We start from the raw sequence: 19430 nt of genomic DNA, 5'->3' as shown, positions 1-19430 counted from the left end.
CCAGGGGTACAGGTCTGTGAATCTCCAGGTTTATACACTTCATAGCACATCAGGTTGATTCTTCTAATACCTTCTTCCTTTAACAGCTTCATGGATGCCCAGTGAAACATATAGTTCATCCCCCTCAGGTGCAAATTCAACAAATCATGGTGAGTGATGGGGGGGAGATTTAGGGCGGGAAGGTGTCGGCAGAGGTGGAAAAACAAGAACTGGTAAGAAACCAATCTCAGACAGGTATAAAAAGTGCAACTTGATGATGAAAATGACAATGAATAGAACCAAAACTTCTCCCTGCGAGAGTCACCCAAAGAAGCTAGTCAGAAACCAAGTCTTAGATTTTTTTTCTCTATTTTATTTCAAAATGAAATCTACAAAATAGCATTTCTTGGCTAATTAAATGCATTAAAATTGCATTTTAAATTTTAATTTTCCATTAGCAATTGAGATGATTTGTCAACATGGAATTGTCTCCTAGAATGTTGAAAAGGAAGTTTTATTGACTTTATCAAACACATTACAGTGGGAGAAATGGTATATCATTGGGAGAATACAGAAAGTTCCCATTTTTCTATGGGTCCAACATAAGACATTTTCCTATAATCATGTAAATTCTCATGGAGATTCTTTAGCAAATATTGTTCTGTTATGTGTGTTGTATAGTTTCTCTTCTCCTCTTTAAACCTATAGAGACTTTCACTTTTTTGGTAGTTGTTAGATTCTAAGGTCCAAGTCTTAATATAAATTGGTCCTTAGTAAACTTTATACATAGTACTTAGGAACATTTAGGCCATTAAAATTGAGCTTTTCCTTCACTAGTGAGATCCAGTCATGATCTTACACCACTTGATTGGGTTGAGATGGCTGTTAGGATCAGTTCACATATTCCCTGTATATCCCTAGGTGGTGTCTTCACCAGCACAATCAGGACATTTTCAGAAGTTCCCACAACTACCAATGGATCTACTAAAAATATTCACATCCATATCACTGGTGAGTCATTTACTTTTTTCTCAATTTTGTGTTTTACTCACACAACAAATATTTGTTGGGTACCTACCATTTGCCAGGCACTGTAACAGTTGTTGGGTATACTCTGTGAAAGAAGTAGATCTTTCTTGTCTTGTATACAGGGAGACCTTGAAAATGCTGACCTTCAGAAGATTATAATCTATTGAAGATGATATACATTAAGTAAAAAAATCATATAATTAAATATATTTGTGACAGATATACTGTGACATAATATAAGGTATTGTCAGAATATAACAGAAATATGTAATTTTAACTGGCAACAGGAAAGGATAAATATATCCTCTAAGGATATATTTAAATTAAAATCTAAAAAATGAATAAAAATTGGCCAGGCAAAAAGTGAGAAACACTTTATCCTATGAAAATATATCTGAGACAAGAAAGATTGTTGCGGGGCGCCTGGGTGGCTCAGTGGGTTAAAGCCTCTGCTTTTGGCTCAGATCATGATCCCAGCGTCCTGGGATTGAGCCCCACTTTGGGCTCTCTGCTCAGCAGGGAGCCTGCTTCCCCCTCCCTCTCTCTGCCTGCCTCTGTTTGTCAAATAAATAAATAAAATCTTAAAAAAAAAAAAAAGATTGTTGGAACAAAGAGTATTTCTGTAATTAAACTAATAAAATTTTATTGATACTGAATATAATTTCTTGTTTTATATCATAAGAGATCAAGATCTTCCCAACCCAGATCTTGATTGTAAGTGCAGAGGCATTGTCGACTCACTTCAGAGGGTGTTCTCTTGACTGGGGAACACTCCACTTGAATTCTCAGCTTATTCTGTATCAGAGGTCATCCAGTCCTCAGATCATTGGAGCATCCTGCCTGCAACATCCCAGTAGAACAAACTGAAGTCCCACCGATGCCTTTCAGATATTGGTGCCTTAAAAAACTGCCTAGTTCAGAGATGGGGCAAGATGGAGCTCCGCTTCTCCACTGAGACATTCCTGAAGTCAGTGGTCTCATTTTCTGTGTGTGGTAGGGAGAAAAATTTTAAGCATTGGTTTAAAACATTTTGTTCTTTTATTTCTCTGAAACTGTAGGGGTAAAATGTTATATCGCACCATGTTACCAATGTAGAGCCTAGTAAATTTTGACTTGACTGAAACAGAACTTTGTGTAGTCTTGTTAATCATCTGTATGATTGTTTTTTTTATGATCATGATACTCTAGTCTTTCACAGTTCCACTGCTACTGTGAACTAGTGTGAACTAGTCACCTGCACATACAACATAGCATATGGGTATGTGTTGCAGGACTACATGGGCTTCCAGAGTAACCTAAGCATCTGCTTAGACTAGGCTGAGGTTGGGTGAGCATCAGGAAGACCCCAGGTCTCTGGATGTGTGTCATAAACATGACAACATCATATTGCTGCAGTCCAAACTATGTTGAACATAGAGAAGATTTGGTAACTAATATTTTGAATCCATCTCTTTTGGCCTATGTGTTTTGAGACTTTGCTTTATAAAAAACACTATAATAAATATGAGGCAATTAGAGAAATTAAAAACCTAGTCTCCACCCACAAACAGTTCACAATCTAGTTGAAACAATAAAAGAAAATGAAACCAAATTATTCTAATACAAAATCGACTTTTTGCCCAAATGATCTACATATTCTGAAGAGCTAAAGATCTATCCATAAGGTATAAGGAATTTCACTGGGGTGTTGTTAGAAATAACAAAAGCCTGGAAACAATTTAACCCTTGAACATCAAGAGACTGAGTAAATAAACCATGATACGTCTATATATTGGGGAACTAGCCACTCATTTAATCAAAGAAGGTAAATATCTATGCACTTTCATGGAAAGTTATTCCAAGAGCATTTTTAAAAAATTATTTATTTATTTTTTTTCAAGAGCATATTTTTAAAAGAAAGACACAAGGGACAGAACAATATGTATTGCCCTCATTTCTAAGAAAAAGAGATATATATTCATGATACATATACATGTTTATATATGTATATATATTAAATACATATATATGTATACATATATATGTATAAAATTTCTAGTGGGATACATAATTAACTATTAAAAGTTGCTGCCTCTAATATGGATAACTGGCATCTGAAAGTCGTAAAGACACCTCCTTTTTCATTATAGCTTTATATTTCTGTACTATTTGAATTTTTAACATGATTGTAAAATGCTTTTCAAAAAGGAAAATATTAAGTAACTGTAATTATAAACATTCCCTCTTATTCTCTGCAGTAGAATCAATCTTACTTCCTAAGAGAGTTAATTTTCTTAATTCTTCCTTCATGTTAGAAAAAAGGTAAAACAGTCCAGAATATGATATTTACATTGCCTCTGGTCTAAATCAACAATATTGGAAAGTCTTTGATTTACACAGTCTGACGTGGTGTACAAATGCTAGAAATGCAATGAATGAATTGAGTGTGGATATAATCAAGGGGTAAGAAAAATCAGTCTGCTTATTACCCACCAATATAATTCTGGCCAGACCTTTACTTTGGACCTCCTCCCTTTGCAGACCATAGAAAGAGCAAAATAACTGATTTTAGTTTTACCCCTTTTGTCACTTTTCTCCTTTCTATTGCTGAAGTGCGTAGAAGGAGAGAGAAAGGAAAAGAAGGGAGGTGTGGTAGAAAGGATTTGGAAATCTCTATTCTGGACACTGTTCCCTGAGTGACATCCAAAGGAAAAGTCTTCGATGATGATCTTTTGAGCAACTACAACTCTGAGCATACTAACCAGGCCTTCTCAGTTTGGGATTTTCAGGGCATCAGAATGTTATGACGTTATAATGCTTTTTTCCTCCTCCTAATACATTAATATTCCATAAAGCCTATAATGACTCCTTAAAGAATAAGCAAAGCCAAAGCTAGGCCATTACTTCACATATAAAGTTTCCTTTACTGGAGTAAATTTGGAATACAGATTTAGAGCTTATCCCTTTTATTTTTCATTTTTACAAATTCATTGCCCATTATGTGCCAGGAATTGTCCAAGGCCTTGGGAAAATGAAAGAAAAAAAAAAAAAGATTCATTCTGGAACATTATAACAAGAAAGACATTCACATAAATAGTAACTGCAGACGTGCAAAAACGGGAGTGAGAACAAGGCATAGGTATGATCCCAGAGCATGACTGTGGTCAGTGAGGGCCATTGGAGAAAACAGGTAGGAGAGAGGGTTCAAGTCATGCTGCTTTGAAATTGCCAAAGTTTGGCATGAAAGTTCATCTTTCGTTATGTCCTTTGCAGGTATTGTGGTCAATAAACCTAAAGATGGAATGTCCTGGCCGGTGATTGTAGCAGCTTTGCTCTCTTTCTGCATAGCGCTGTTTGGTCTCGGAGTGAGAAGGTGGTGCCAATACCAGAAGGAAATGTGAGTATAATCCTGAATCGGCAGGAACAGAGATAGTTTTTCAGTATAATATATTCACTCAGCACTTCGTTTTTGTTTTTGTTTTTTTTTTAAGATTTTATTTCTTTATTTGACAGAGAGAGAGAGAGAGCACAAGTAGGCAGAGTGCCAGGCAGAGGGAGAGGGAGAATCAGGCTCCCTGCTGAGCAGGGAGACGGATGCGGGACTCAATCCCTCCCGCAATGCTAGGACTCTGGGATCATGACCTGAGCTGAAGGCAAATGCTTTATCAACTGAGTCACCCAGGTGTCCTGCACTCAGCACTTTAAATATCACTCGTATATGGCATTCTCATATAGAACTGAGGAAAAGAGGCTCAGAGAAGCTCCCCACCTTGCCCAGCACCACCCAGCTGGGATGAGTTGTGCGACTTCTGCCTTGGTGTCCCCTTCTCCCTGCTCAGTCAGTGACACTCAGATGGAGCAAGTCAGTGGGCATGAAATGAGAATGGAGCCTTGCCTCACCTCAAACACTGAAACTGATTTTTCTTTTAATCTTCATTACTTTTTCATTTTCATGCATCTCTGAACTGCCTGGGCCCAGCTGGGCCCAGATGCTCAAGTGTGAAATTGAGTGAGAAAGGTAATTTTAAGAAACCCCTACTGCTTTCAGCAAAATGGGCTTTTACCATCCTTTTTCTTTTTTCCCAAGGACAAAAGAAAGTAAACAGTGGGTTACCCCTCTTTTGTCTTATTGAAATATCCTCCAAGAGTCTTTTCCCTCCACTCCACCATCTGAAATGACATGTCAGATTAAGCCTTACTTTTCTGACTTGGCTCTTTTGGATCCAGAGTAGACCATGATTGGAGGAGACCCCTACAACATACAGAGCTGTTCTTCCATGCCTGCTGCTACTGTCTAAAATGCCAATGACCACTGTGCGGTACCTTCTACTTAAACTGTCCTTGAAGACTCTATATCCATGTGCGGCAAGTGTTTCCTGGTGAAAAACAAAACACTAAACCAGTAGTCTGAAATTCTGGACTCTTGTCCAAGGACTACACTTTGGCTACCATATGACCTTGAAGACTTCTTAATTTCCTTGAAACAACAGAAGTGCAAATTTCTTAGAATTTTATCTACCTGTTGAAATATATTACCTGCATCAAAGCATCAGAAAAAAACAGGTAATAGGCATTAGATATTTTTATTAAAAGAAGAAAGCGGGAATCTGAAATTTTGAATTGATTCTTTTTATTATTCTGTAATCCAATATTTGTGTCATATAGAGAAGAGAATCTCTCTCTCTCTCTCTCCTCCTCCATGTCCATCTCTATCTCTATACCACAGCAAAGGGTTATGGATTTGAGTCAAGGACAGAAATCTGTCCACAGATGAATTTCTGTGTCTTGATATCAAGAGAGTTGGAGAATTTGTACAGCTACATCCCAAACTCAGACATATGCCAAATGCATTTCAGACAAAGAGTTGTGCTAACATAGAACAGTACTTTTGATATAAAGATGACTTTAAGAATGTTCACTGATTGAAATGTAAGGGATTCTGACATTAACCACCCAGCATCAACCAATACAAGGGTTCCGTAGAGCCTTTCTTCCCATCTCAGCCCTATCCTCACAGTGCACAGTGACTGTGTGGGTGAAGGCGGGGGTAAGGTTGGCAAAGGGATTATTTGAAAACCTTCAGTCGTTAGTCCCAGAATTTAAAGATTTTGTCTCTGGAGGAGTATTTTAACCCACATAAGAGAAACACTTCTTCTATTAGGAGGCAGTTTCCATGGAGAATATGGGTTCTGGTCAAAAGACCAGAATCGCTTGTCTGGTTCTCTTTACCAAGTTGCTGAAGACCTCTGAGCCTCATCAGAATGATGACAATAATGTCCAATCCCTAGATGCAAATTAAATAATGTTATGATAAAAATGCTTCACAAGCTATATAATATCTATAAATATTAATGCTATTATAACGTGGCTAATAAACAGAAGGAAAAATTCTGAGGGAACTGGTGGGGATGTCTCTTTCTCTGTGTCCTATTTTCCTATTTCCTTGACTCACCACCTCACATTCCTAGCACTGAAAGAGCAATGTTTTGTTCCTAGCATGGAAAGACCCCCGCCTTTCAAGCCGCCTCCACCTCCCATCAAGTACACTTGCATTCAAGAGTCCACGGGAAATGATCTGCCTTGTCACGAGATGGAGACTCTCTAAGAGCCACTTGAGACTTGCCACATAGAACTCTGCTAGAATCCTGCAAGAAGCTGGATATTGTGCTTTATTAACATAATTGCCCTCTAGCCAAGCCTTTACTGCAGCTGCAGTGGATGTCAGAAGTGAGTGACCTGTTTTCCCAGCAACTCAGCCCCTTTCATCTGCATGCCTGAAACTGAGCAAGAATGAAGTGAAGTCATGCTCATACCCCATGCGATCTGTAGGAATGTTCTTGCTTATGTAAGAAGTGCAAATGAGGCTGCTGTTATTAAAAAAGTACTTGCGGTGTTTTTATTTTTCATTTTAGTTCACTGACTGAGGTGACGACAATGGTTTCAAGCATATGTCCACGCCAGATCCTCTTCCATTTGGGCATCTGCCAAAATTCTGAACTATTTGCCAAAAATATGATCATCCCTGAGGTTTGTTGCATTCCCTAGGAAAATTACAAAAAGAAAAAAATGTAAAAGTTCTAGAAAGAGTTCCAAATAAGTGCAAGTTGTCCTCTTACGGAAAATATTTTGCTTATTTTCACTAGAGGAAATCGTAATACCTTGCGCAAGATGCCAGTCCCAGTCCCCCTTCCTCCCACCATGTTCTGCCCAGGCGCCTGCCCCATGGATGGAGGAGGGATCAAAGGAAACCTGGCCAGCAACCAAGTAGCCTCGTAGATATAGGGAATACTTCATTGGCCTCTAAAATGATATGAACTAAGAGTGGTCTGGTCTCATCCTCAGCTTTACGTGTGTGTGTGTTTGTGTGTGTGTGCACTTGAACACGTGTGTGCGTGTGTGCGTGCATAGGTACGTCAAACTATTACATGAGTAAACAGGCACCCTAACCCCAACCCAATTTCTGCAAATCCTATTATTCTCTTTTTCTTCTGGGAACTCTCCTGTTCATCCAGTCTGCATGTTTTTATCTGTCTTGAGGTAAATACAGGCTCAAATCATACTAGCATTGAATTAATCCTGTTCCTACCACTCTTTTATAAAATACTTCAGATAGAACATATAGGTAATGGAAAAGAAACCTAGTTAGCCACACCTGTTCTGTATTCAACAAGAGTTCCTGAGTGAGTAAATTACTGATGCTCCTTGTTCTTCTAAACCACCCAAACTCTCTGCCCTAGGAAGGGGCAACAGATGTTGCTATCAGATATGATAGGCAAATGCTGGGTGGACTTCAGTCTCAGAAGGAACATTTAGTTCATTTGCAGTGTACTTATCCCTGACCGTATGTGAGAATAACTTGGAGAGTTTTTTTAAACACCAGAGCTGTCCCACCCCAAAACAATAAAATCAGAATCCCTGTGGAGTGAGGCCGAGGCGTTAGCACTTCCAGGTGATTTGAGAGTTCAGCTAAAGTTGAGAACTGCTGAATCATTCAAGGTCCCTTCTCATTAATCAGAATCTTGGTTAGGTACTTATTTTTGGTGGTGACCAGCCTCTAGTGTGTCCATCATGATTCTTGCCTCTTATATAATCCCCACTGATACCAAATGCAACTAACTTGTATAGCTGGCCAAGACTAGGGTAAGGCAAGGAAGACACCTATGGTATAAAATTTAAGGAGATATTCAAATCCAGGGTCATGTACTTGTACAATCTTGCGAGTACCAGTTGCTGGCCCAGTATAATGGATAAGATATGCAGAAATCACCAGAGTGTGACTTCCAAGGCTAGGTCATAGGATACATGGTAGCTTCTGCACTGCTCTCTCTTTGATCGGTCTCTCTGGAAAAAGCTGGTTACCATGATGTGAGGACACTCAAGCAGCCCTGTGGAGAGGGCCCCCTGTCAAGGAACAAAATCCTATTGCTAACAAGTATCAACTAGCCAGCCATATGAGTAAGCCATCTTGGAATCATGTCCTCCAGTCCCCACTCAAGCCTTTGGTTAACTGCACCTCAGCTGATCTTTTGACTGGGACCTCATGAGAGCCGGAACCACTCAGCTAACCTCTTCTGGTTTCCTGACCCACGGACACTGTGAGGGATAATAAATACTCATTATTTAACACCACTGTCTTTAGGTATAGCATGTTACACAGTAATAGATAACTAATACAGCCCAATGAATGGAAAAATAATGTTTGCCTGCCTTAATTACCCTCCATTCCTCATTAATTCTTGAGAAATAAATAAGACTAGCTTCACATGTACCTTTGTCAAGAATAGTCGCTTTTTTTTTTTTTTTGATCCAGCAGAAGTTTTGTTTTAACTGAAGAACATATGGTTGGTTTGACCAAATTAACTTTGCATTATAGGTCTTTTAAAAACATTAACATTTTGCCAGGATGGGCATTAGAGGTCCTATTACAAAAATGGAATTAAGACACTCTGTGAATTTGAGTTGCCCAACATCACATAATCAGAAAGGATTGAGCCAGAATGATGGAAATCCAACTCTGGTCTCCAGTCCATGGTGTGATCAATCTCCATTACATCATAATATTTCATTGCTTTGTTGTCTCTTTTTACTATAGATGACAGATGTTTTGTGTACATTTAGGTAAATACTGATTTTTTTTTAATGCCCAAATTGTTGACAGAAAACAAAGAAAAGTAGAAATAATTGACCCCTGAAGGTAGAATAGCCAAGAAAGTGTGAAAAAAAAAAAAGACTAAGAAAAAGTAAAAAGAGTAATCAAGACAAGACACCAAAAAAGTTTAGAGAATCTGACCAAGGCCAGAGATAATGAAAGAGCATTGTCTCCGAAATCCAGAGCCAGCAAGAGGTTCTTGAAGGCAGCCCTCTAGGCACCCTGATTTAGGAGAGTTGGCTTTGACTTGCACTTGAAGATTGAATCTTCAGAAATACAGAAACTTTGTTCCCTGAGTTTTGATAACAGCTGTCATGGCTATGTCGACCACCCAAAGCTTGAGTGACCAGCAGAGACAGCTGAAATGGTGAGTGAAAGTTACCTCCGTGGGAGAAAAAAGACATTAACTGGAGAAATGGGCTGATGTTGCAAGAAGAAACACAAGATGAGATGGTGAGAGAAGGGCATTTTATTTCCCAGCTTCTGCAAAGGGGCTTTCTTCCCTGGATTCTGTGATTACTTACGAGGCGGCATTCTGCAGCCAGGAAGCCATGACCAGAGAGAGAGCAGGAGATTATGACCTTGGGCAAGATCAGGGCCAAAGAACACCTTTGAAATGATTGAATACAATTTTTCTCCCCAACCAGCATCTCTATAGTCTTCTAACTTCTGTTACATTCTTTGCCTTGTCTGCTCACTCAGATTTCTCATGTCTGCTCAAAGGCTCTGTGAGATTGTGATTATATGGTGGCACACTGGGGAAATTAAAGGAGATGAGTAACATACCCAAGATCACAACGTAAAGAAGAGAACATGGAGGTGCCTGGGTGGCTCAGTCAGTTAAGCTGCTGTCTTCAGCTCAGATCATGATCGCAGGCTCCTAGGATGGAGCCCCGCATTGGGCTACCTGCTCAGTGGGGAGTCTGCTTCTCCCTCTGCTCCCCAGCCCCCTGCTCACTCTTTCTCAAATAAATAAATAAAATCTTTATTTAAAAAAGCTGATCTAAAAAATATCTAAGAACCACACCCTCCATACCCTCCGTGAGTGTAGAGTTTAATGGGAGAAGTAGACATTTAAACTAATAAATACATGTGAAAATAAAAGTATGTATAAAGAAGAGAAACGAATAAAGAAAAGGGTATCATTTCAGAGACAGAATGTGAGAAATATTTTCAGAAGGCTTCAGAAAGGAGCCGTCAATAGAGACAAAGGCACTGAGACATATTAACCCGACTTGAAAATCTCACCTAAGAATTATGCATACCCAGAACACAAGAAGGGTTCAATAACAGAAAATCTCTTAATATTTTGCCATATAATTAGGGCTTAGGAGGGAAAGCATACAATTAATCTTAAAAGATGAAGATGCTTAAAAGGTCTTTGGCAAAATCCAGTGCCCATTCCTAATAAAAACTCTTGAGAAAATGGTATATTGTCTTAACTATATGTTTATACATAATATGTGTGTGGATATCTGTATCTATTTATATATAACGTATATACATACACTAGTGTAGTATATAGATATTATAACTAGTTATATATATATATATATATATACACTATAGTACATATACACACACATATATATGTGCTATAATATACACTGTAGTCAACGTACATACATACTGTAACTATTCCTACAAATGTAACTTTACAAATATATGTGTCCAGGGACACCTGGGTGGCTCAGTAGGTTAAGCATCTGCCTTCGCTTTAGGGGCTCAGATCATGATCCCAGGGTTCTGGGATCAAGTCCTGCTTTGGACTCCTTGCTCAGCAGGGATCCTGCTTCTCCCTCTGCCTGCGGCTCCCCCTGCCTGCTGCTCCCCCTGTTTGTGCACAAGCACTCTCTCTCTCTGACAAATAAATAAATAAAATCTCTCTCTCTCTCTCTCTCTCTCTCTATATATATATGTGTGTGTGTGTGTGTGTGTGTGTGTGTGTGTGTGTGTGTCCAGATACAATGTAAGCAAAGATGGATACTTGACTACTTAAAAATAAAAGCAATTTTCATGGCAAAAAAGCAAAGTCAAAGGCAAATGATAAACGAGGTGAAAATACTCGCATCGTATATTACAGATAAAAGCTGATAAAGAACTTACAAACAGGATAAATAAGCTTTCAAAACCTACGGAGGGGGACCTGGGTGGCTCAGTCAGTTAAGTGTCTGCCTTCAGCTCAAGTCATAATCCTGGGTCCTAGGATCCAGCCCCACCTCACGCTCCCTGCTCAGTGGGGAGACTGCTTCTCCCTCTATCTGCTGCTCCCCCTGCTTGTGTGCGCACACACTCTCTCTCTCTCTCTGGCAAATAAAATCTCATAAAAAATAAAAATAAAAATAATTCTTAAAACACTTGAAAAAATTCAATCATTAATATTAAAAGAAATGCACATTAAAACTTCACTAAGACATCATTTCTTCCTCATCCACTTGTGAAGAATTTGAAACCCTCGACAATGTGCTCTGTTATCAAGGCTATGGGGAAACAGGTACCCTCATATGTTGTTGAAAGGAATGCAAGATGACACAATCACTATGAAGAGGAATTTGACAATATCTAATAAAACTGCATATTACATTATCCTTTGACCTAGGAATTTCTCCTCAGGAATTTACCCTGAAGCTCTACCTCCAACACTATATGCACAAAGTTATTCTTGGCAGCATGATTTGTAATTGCCAAGTATTGAAAACTATCCAGATGTCCAAACATAGGAGATTGGTCGAATAAACTACAGTAAGTACAGCTGTCAAAATAGGAAATAGACTGTACAGCCGTCAAAATAGGAAAGAAAAAAGTCTCCATTGACTGGTATGGAGTGATTTCCAGGAGATAGTATTAAGAAGAAAAAGCAAAGCAAAGTACAAGGACTATATAATGTGCTACCAGTGTAAGAAATAAAGAAAAATTATATACAATTTATATAATATGATATCCAACTGTATCTCATTGGTAAGGTTAATTTTGATTATATACTTGAGTGTTGTACTGTAAGTCTATATACATACATGCCTATCTTTCCCAGATAATGTCTTTTGAAAGGAACAAGGAGCAAAGATATTCCAGTACCAGAGAGCACAGCTGACTCATTAAGATAATTTGCCCTTAATCTGATTAAGGGCAAAGATGATGTATTGTGAGACAAAATATTTTCTTATGTCAGAAAATAATAACTTACTCCAAAAATGCTGGGGTTTACCAGAGGATGCAAGAGTCAGCTTGAAAGGACTCCTACTGGCTAAATATGGGATAATTTGAGCACCAACCTAATTATGTACACTAATGAATTAGAAACCATTGAAAGAAAGCAGGAATTTTGGGCACTTGGGTGGCTCAAGTTGGTTAAGGGTCCACCTTAGGCTCAGGTGATGATCCCAAGGTCCTGGATCCAGTGTCACAGGGGGCTCCCTGCTGAGCGGAGAGTCTGCTTCTCCCTCTGCCCCTCCCCCCTTTCCTGCTCATGCTTTCTCTCTCTCTCTGTCTTTCTCTCTCTCAAAATTAAATAAATCTTTAAAAAAAAAAAAAAGCAGGAATATATGAGTCCTTACCAGAAATAGGTGCTCAAAATATAGGTAAGGTGAGACAGAGAAAAAGAGAAAGCAGAGGTGGGGGAGAAATTGTAGTGAAGATGGGATCAGGCTAGATTCATCAACACATGCTAGCTAAATCAACCAGCAAGTTTTGATGACAGTTAGGATATTTTCATGGTCTCTAAGGATCTGCCAGAAGTATGCTTGTTGGTGACAAGGGAGGGAAACGACACGGTAATTATGTAGTGGAGAACAACTTGACCAAGTGATCAGTCGAAATGAACATCACTAGTGAGGAATAGATGACTAGATGAATACCCCCTCCCCCACCCCTTCCAGTGTCCTACCAGGAAGGACACAATATCTCCGTGCAGTATTAAGGCAGAGAACAAATAAACTGAATCCAATCATGAAGAGACATTGAATAAATACAAAATTTAAAAAGTGTCTTAAAGATAAAGAAAGACTCTAAAAATATTCCAGATTAAAAGAAGCTAAAAGGACGTGACAATTAATGGCAAATATCTAACTCCAGACTGGATCCTTTTTACTGCAGGGGAAGAAAAGTTACAAAGAAAATCTGGCCAATCAGTTCTGAGATTTGTCAGATCAGCTGACAAAACTGGAATATGGGCAGAAGACTAGATAAAAGTATTGGTAACTCAGCTATGGTTACGTAAAAGAATATTCCTATTCTCGGGAAATACAGGTTGAAGTACTTAGGGGTAAATGACCATGGTATATATAACTTACTCTCAAATGGGTGTGAGTGTATATGCAATACACGTATATTTCATGCACATACACGAATACATAGAAAAACAGATGGTGGAGATATTAGCAACAGATGAATCTAGGTAAAAGGAGTATGTGGGGGTTTTTTTTCTGTTTTTATTTTCACAATCGTTTTTAATGTTTGAAATTATTTCCAAATAGAACTTTTTTTAAGTGCTTAAGTAAGATCCCAGTAAGTAATGCGTAATTGACTCTAAATCAGCCTATTTTTTTTTTTTTCAAACGAGCCTATTTTTTTCAAACACTGCAACCCTTAGACGGTAGGACAAGAGGCAAAGATCTGTTCGTTCAAGGGAATTTCATTTGTTCTCTGGCACTTACTTAATCTGAAAGTTCAGGAGAAAATAAATGAGGATTCATCATGCAAGCTGGCCGTTTTTGTTTCATTTCTGGGTCTTCTCCTGCCTTGGGTACTGGCTGGAATCCACCAAAACTTCAATCAATTTTTCTTTCTTAAGGAAATGAATAGAGCCCTTTGATTTTCCCAGAACTCCAGGGCAAGCTTTTCCTCTCACCATTAAACCATTTCATATCAAAGGAGACTAAGCTGTGTCCCTCCAGACATCACCCAAGAGAGACACTCCTCGGGCAGTGGTTTTTGTCGACACCCTACTGGAAGTCACGGAAACAGTGTATGCTTTACAGCAGGCCCTGCCTCCCCATTCAGCACTCAGGGTGGCAGCCCATGTGGGCTTCCCCAGGCAGGTGCTGGGGCTAGAAGGCTCAGCAATCACTTCCCCTTCCCCTCCTAGAGTACTTTGTCCATATCCCCAAATTTTCAACAAATAGCTTGACCGGTATTAATTCAATAAATGTTAATGTTAATAAATGTAAATGTTAATTCAATAAACAGTGAATTTGAAGATAATCTCTTATTTTCCTGAGACCCAACTTTTTTTGTTTGCTGGTTTTGCTTTAGTGTAATGTTTCAGTGAAAATTTGCCTTTGAGGAAATGAGGGCCAAGGACTTCCTCTGTTGGACTGGAAAGTCCTCAAGGGTATCAGGTAGCTTTGTACACCTAAGCACCTTCAGAGGAGGGCAAGGCCTGGGACAAGTTAGCGCTCAAGTACTGTGTGAGTGAATGACAGGTGATGGCCAGTGAGTGCAGAGGAGAGGGGGAAATGCCTCGTGGAACAGAGGGTTTAGCTGACACAGGTGACAGTCTCTCACTGACCATGGTGAGCTGAGATATTTTTTTCTTTTTCACTCAATTTGTGTCATAAATGAATACATCCCCTTGACATCTGTGTTCTTCAAAATCTTATTGTGGCAAGTCAGTCAGGTAAGGACCCAAATCTGGGTGGTTTGGCAGATGCCTTAGATTGAACTTGCCTTTGGGTCAGTGTCAAAGTTTCTCTCAGATTGGTAGAATCAGGTCTGTATCCGTGGGCGCTGAGAAAAGGCCAGGTGCTGGGAATGTGAAGACTAAGTAAACACAAACACCACGGTTGGGGGCAGGGGTGGTGGTGAGAGGAGATGAGGAGATGTTGGTCAAAAGGCACAAACTTCTTCTTGTAAGAGAAATAAGTTCTGGGGACCTAGCAAATAGCATGGTGTATTGTATACTGTATTGTGGAAAGAACAGACCTTAAATGTTCTCACCACAGCAACACCAAAAATGTAACTATGTGAGGTGAAGGGTGTGTTAACTAACCTTATTGTGATCCACATTTCCCAGGACATACATGTTCACAAATCGTTACGTCATACACCTTAAACTTATACAATGTTATGTGTTAGTAATATCCCAGTAAATCTGGAAAACAAAGAAGAACCCCACTCAGCCCAGTGAGGAACCATGGTCTGAAAAAAAATTTATTTTAAGATTTTATTTATTTATTTGACAGAGAGAGATCACAAGTAGACAAAGAGGCAGGCAGAGAGAGGGGAGGGGGAAGCAGGCTCCCCGCTGAGCAGAGAGCCTGATGCCGACCTTGATCCCAGAACCCTGGGAACATGACCTGAGCCAAAGGCAGAGGCGTAACCCACTAAGCCCTCCTTTGGTCTGAAATTTTAAGAACAAGAACAGATCTCAGTGGGTCAAAGTTCTATGGGTCAGTTCTATGGGTGAAGTTTTTTTCCTGATCAAGTCAAAAGCAGAGAGTTAAGTCTTAGATGGGAAGTCTTTGGTCCTCTACTCTTCCTAAGTTGATAATCGAGTCTCTCATGGCAAGAAAAATTGGGCCCATGTCCCCGATTCGCAACCAGGTGTTGCCCCATTTTGCCCAAGGTTTGGAAAATAGGAACTATTTCAAGTTTTGGCCTCAAATCCACCTGTAGTCTTGTACTTTGCTGAACCAGGTTGGAGATGAAACTAAGAGAGCTTCACTGTGTTTAATTGGATTCACGGTGCATTTCTCTCAGACCTGAGACTTTCACATTAGGCAACATGAATGCCCAGGGATATGGATGTGCACCAGGAAGGACTCAAAGCCACGAGATAAACATAGCACCTCTAGAATCTCAACTTTATTCAAATTTTATATACATATATAACAAAATTTGAATGGATTTGTAAAAAAAAAAAAAAAAAAAAAAAAAAAAAAAAACACCACTTGAAAGAAACGCTATGATCAGTGCTGGCCATATGGGGCTCTGGAAAGTGGTGCATTTATTCTTCTCAGGAGGAGAGGTTGAGAAGTTCTGCCCTAGGATTGCACACACACACTAGTCCTACCACTGTGAGGGTGCTGGGAGCACAGAGAGGTAACTCCCATCCAAGCCATCTATACTCCTCTATACTCCTCATTCTGAGAACTTTTAGTAAGTGTTTCCTGAGCCTCGATTCCTGAGGTCCGAGCATCTCATCCTGGGTACTGAATGTGAGGAGGGTGTAGAGAATATTTTGAGCTGTCCCACAGGTGAGAGTTTGTGACAAATATGAAGTCTTTATTAGAAAACTCCCAAAAGCACAGTATCAAGGTTTTGCTGGTAGCAGTAAACTTTAAAATATCAGGTCCATATTTATATATAAGACATTCCATTAGACCCAGTTCCAGCAAAAGTCGTGGAAGATTTAAGTAAGAAAAGATAATAAAGAAGAGAGGCAAGAAAGGCCTAATTGTGAAAAGGTAAAAAGGATCTACAGCTGGAGGAGAGGTGATGGGGAAACAATATGGTTCAACAGACCATAAAACTCATCTAGTGTAATCTTCGAGCAAATGTTTCAACCCCGCCTCTACCACATTACTGTCTTCTTGTTGCCAAACTTGGGTTGGATATTTCCATTGCAGGGACTCCTATCTTCCTCTATTGCATTCTGTTGCCTAACTCTGAGCCCTAGAACATCCATTTTTATACTTGGGTGAAACATAGATGTGTGGGATAAACTTTGCTCTTTTTTTCTTACTTCTGCTACTGAGAGGAAGCGGAAGCTGTGGGCACTGATAGATTGTTAAGACAAACTATGACTTCCTCCACGAAGCAATACATGTGTCTTGAGTTGAGGGGTTACCTGCAGACACATCAACAGATCAGAATCCTTTGAAACCAAATCATCAAACTGCAGAGAAATATGCTAACAGCTTTTGACTATAACCTACCATACAGAGAGAGTTGCTAAGGGAAAAACACTAAAGACTCATTATTTTTATTTACACTAAAATTGATTACCTTGTTTAAAAAAAAAAAAAGAATGACTTTTACTGGTTGAAGTCAATTTCTAAAACTTGTGATTTTAGTAATAAAGTTGGCAGAGAATGATCATATCTGTTCTCAGTTACTCCGAGATAAGGAGATATTTACTCCTTAGATAATGTGTCATCATGCTATTTCCAAATGATGTCTGCAACCCCAAACACAGAGTCAGGCCATTAAAAAAGAATGCTTTCCTTTTTAAGATCGAATTTGCCTAATGAACAACGAATGTAGAGAAGTCATTCTAATTGTGATCGAAGGTCAAGTGTTTACTAATATACAGTAGTACACACAAGCTCTCCTCATAGCTGATGTCATTCTCGATTCCAGGAACCTTGGGGTGGGTCAAATAAGGAGAACGGTTGGTTTTCCCGCCAGTTCAGCCGAGATCAAGAATTTCTGCCAAAACAGTCTCCTCTAATTGCATAAATTTACACACAACACGGGTAAGAGTTGTTTACTTTGCCATTCTTCCTATTCCGACTTTTTATGAAAGAGAAATTGCTCGACATTTCAAAGTCCTGCCATAAATAAAACCTTTGCGACATTAAAATCCCCTGGGGACCTTTTTAAAAAGATGGAATAGAAAGGTGTCACCCCCAGGGGATTTAATTCATTAGGGTTGGAGTGTGACCAAGGAATCCGTATTCTTGCATAAATTCCCCAGTGGTCTTACTGGTGTCAGTGCTGGAGGAACATTTTTTTAGGGTAATTGAAAGAAACTGAAAGGAAATTTACTGTGTGCGTGAAATGTACCTTTACCACCAGAAGGTGGCTCTATAACATATTAAATCAGGCATACCGCCACTAGCTGACTAGCTGGAAAACTGGCCTCTGAGTCTATTTTCTCTCAATTACTTTCTCGGAGATAAGGGAGGGGTGGAAAGGGGAGCAGAAGAAGATGCAAGGAGTGTGGTGGGATAGGAGGAATAAATGGATATTAAACTAATTTTACGATCATCACTTGCTATTAGCTCCTCTCAAAATGATTGTAGAGACACCGTGTCATCGTTTAAGTACATTTTCTAATAAATAAACTAAGAAAACCTGGATAAATAGATAGACTCAGAGGCTCTCAGCATCTTCTGGAACCCAAGCTTTTCCACCTGGGAGAAACAACCTTCGGCCAACTCCTACCTGCCATCCTCTTTTGTCTCATTACCAGGATCCCCATTGAGAGCCATAAACCCCCTACAGGCAGGAGGTGATAAGCACATACCACCACTTCTGTTTCTGCTGACTGCTCTCCTCCCCAATTCAGGGACACTCACCTGTGTGTCCGCAGGGCATTGGTCCTAGTGCCACGAAGTCTGGCTCCAGCCCTAATCAACTAAGTAACTGGATCCCCAGCTCCTGGTTCTGCCCTCCAAGTCTGTTCACCAGGCAGTGTTCTTGGTTCCCTGCCTTTCCCTGCAGGCTCCTGAATGTCTCGAGTTCCTGCAATGATGTCACTCTTCCTGGAGGTAATTGCTGCTGCTGTCATCATGTCCCCAGCACCACCCATACTGGGGACATTTCTCCATCCTACTCCCATCCTTGTCGCCTAATTTTCTGGCTTAAATTGGGAAAAGAAGGCCAGAGATGACGAGGGATAAACTCTGCTGACGTGAGACACAAAACAAAGCAGGCTACATCCCACCGCGCGTCTACCGCCTCCTCATTTCCGTCCTTCACCCTCCCACACCCACCAGCCAGGAGGGGAAAAAACATTGTGAATGTGGAACTCAAAGCATCCCGTCGTCTCCTTCCCCTCTAGACAACGTCCCCGGACCAAAAAAGTGCCTGGATTCTGATTCTCTCTGAGATCTGTTCCTTTCCCATCTAGCACATTGACTGGGAGGTAAGATAGCACCGGATCTTAGATTTGGGGGGCCAGAGACAGCCCCGGATGTACTGTCATTAAATTAGTGTGTTTCCCCTGTGGTTCTTAGGGTGTCTTCAATCAACTAAAATCCAGGCCATCTTGCCTCGCCAACCAGAAATGCCCAAATGGCAAGTTCTTTGGGGTGCTGGCTCTGGGACCTGACTACTCATTTATGACACAATTCCAAAGAACACGAGCCATTTTAGACACTGCCGAAATATAATGTAGCCTCCCAAAGAGGGCAAAGCCTGCAGTCACCTGTTCAGGAATTCAGTGGTGTCCTTGATCAAGTAATAGAAAAATTTCCAGAAAAGAAAACTAATTTGTAGAAATTCTCCTAGAAACAGGTTTGGTTGTATATAACAAGAAATGGATGAACAATTTAAGGAGACTTGCAATTGATTAATAATTTCAGAGCTAGGCCACTTGGGCTCTTGAATTCGGGGTCCACGGAGGTGAGAA

The 19430-nt window shown here is 39.9% G+C and overlaps 1 protein-coding gene and 1 long non-coding RNA gene across 8 annotated transcripts in view; one reads left to right on the top strand and one right to left on the bottom strand.

Annotated features, from left to right (window-relative positions):
• Positions 1 to 6893, top strand: part of CD96 (CD96 molecule) — a 90586-nt gene extending 83693 nt beyond the window's left edge. For 3 of the 4 annotated variants that reach the window (XM_032349561.1, XM_032349558.1, XM_032349578.1), the window contains 4 exons: positions 87 to 149; positions 901 to 990; positions 4261 to 4384; positions 6484 to 6893. In XM_032349561.1, coding sequence (XP_032205452.1) covers positions 87 to 149; positions 901 to 990; positions 4261 to 4384; positions 6484 to 6592 — 386 coding nt within the window. In that variant the 3' untranslated portion in view covers positions 6593 to 6893. The remainder of the gene's footprint in view (positions 1 to 86; positions 150 to 900; positions 991 to 4260; positions 4385 to 6483) is intronic. The other variant, XM_032349569.1, reaches the window with a different exon arrangement.
• The window catches only part of LOC116594339, a 47817-nt gene continuing 35048 nt past the window's right edge, over positions 6662 to 19430 (bottom strand). For 3 of the 4 annotated variants that reach the window (XR_004287172.1, XR_004287170.1, XR_004287169.1), the window contains one exon: positions 6662 to 7028. This is a non-coding gene — a long non-coding RNA (uncharacterized LOC116594339). Of the gene's footprint in view, positions 7029 to 18375; positions 18663 to 19430 lie in introns of those variants that run through there. The other variant, XR_004287174.1, reaches the window with a different exon arrangement.

Source organism: Mustela erminea, chromosome 1, assembly GCF_009829155.1.
Source record: "Mustela erminea isolate mMusErm1 chromosome 1, mMusErm1.Pri, whole genome shotgun sequence".
NCBI lineage: Eukaryota > Metazoa > Chordata > Mammalia > Carnivora > Mustelidae > Mustela > Mustela erminea.
Note: the sequence above shows the minus strand (reverse complement) of the source record. Positions and strands in the feature narration are given on the sequence as shown.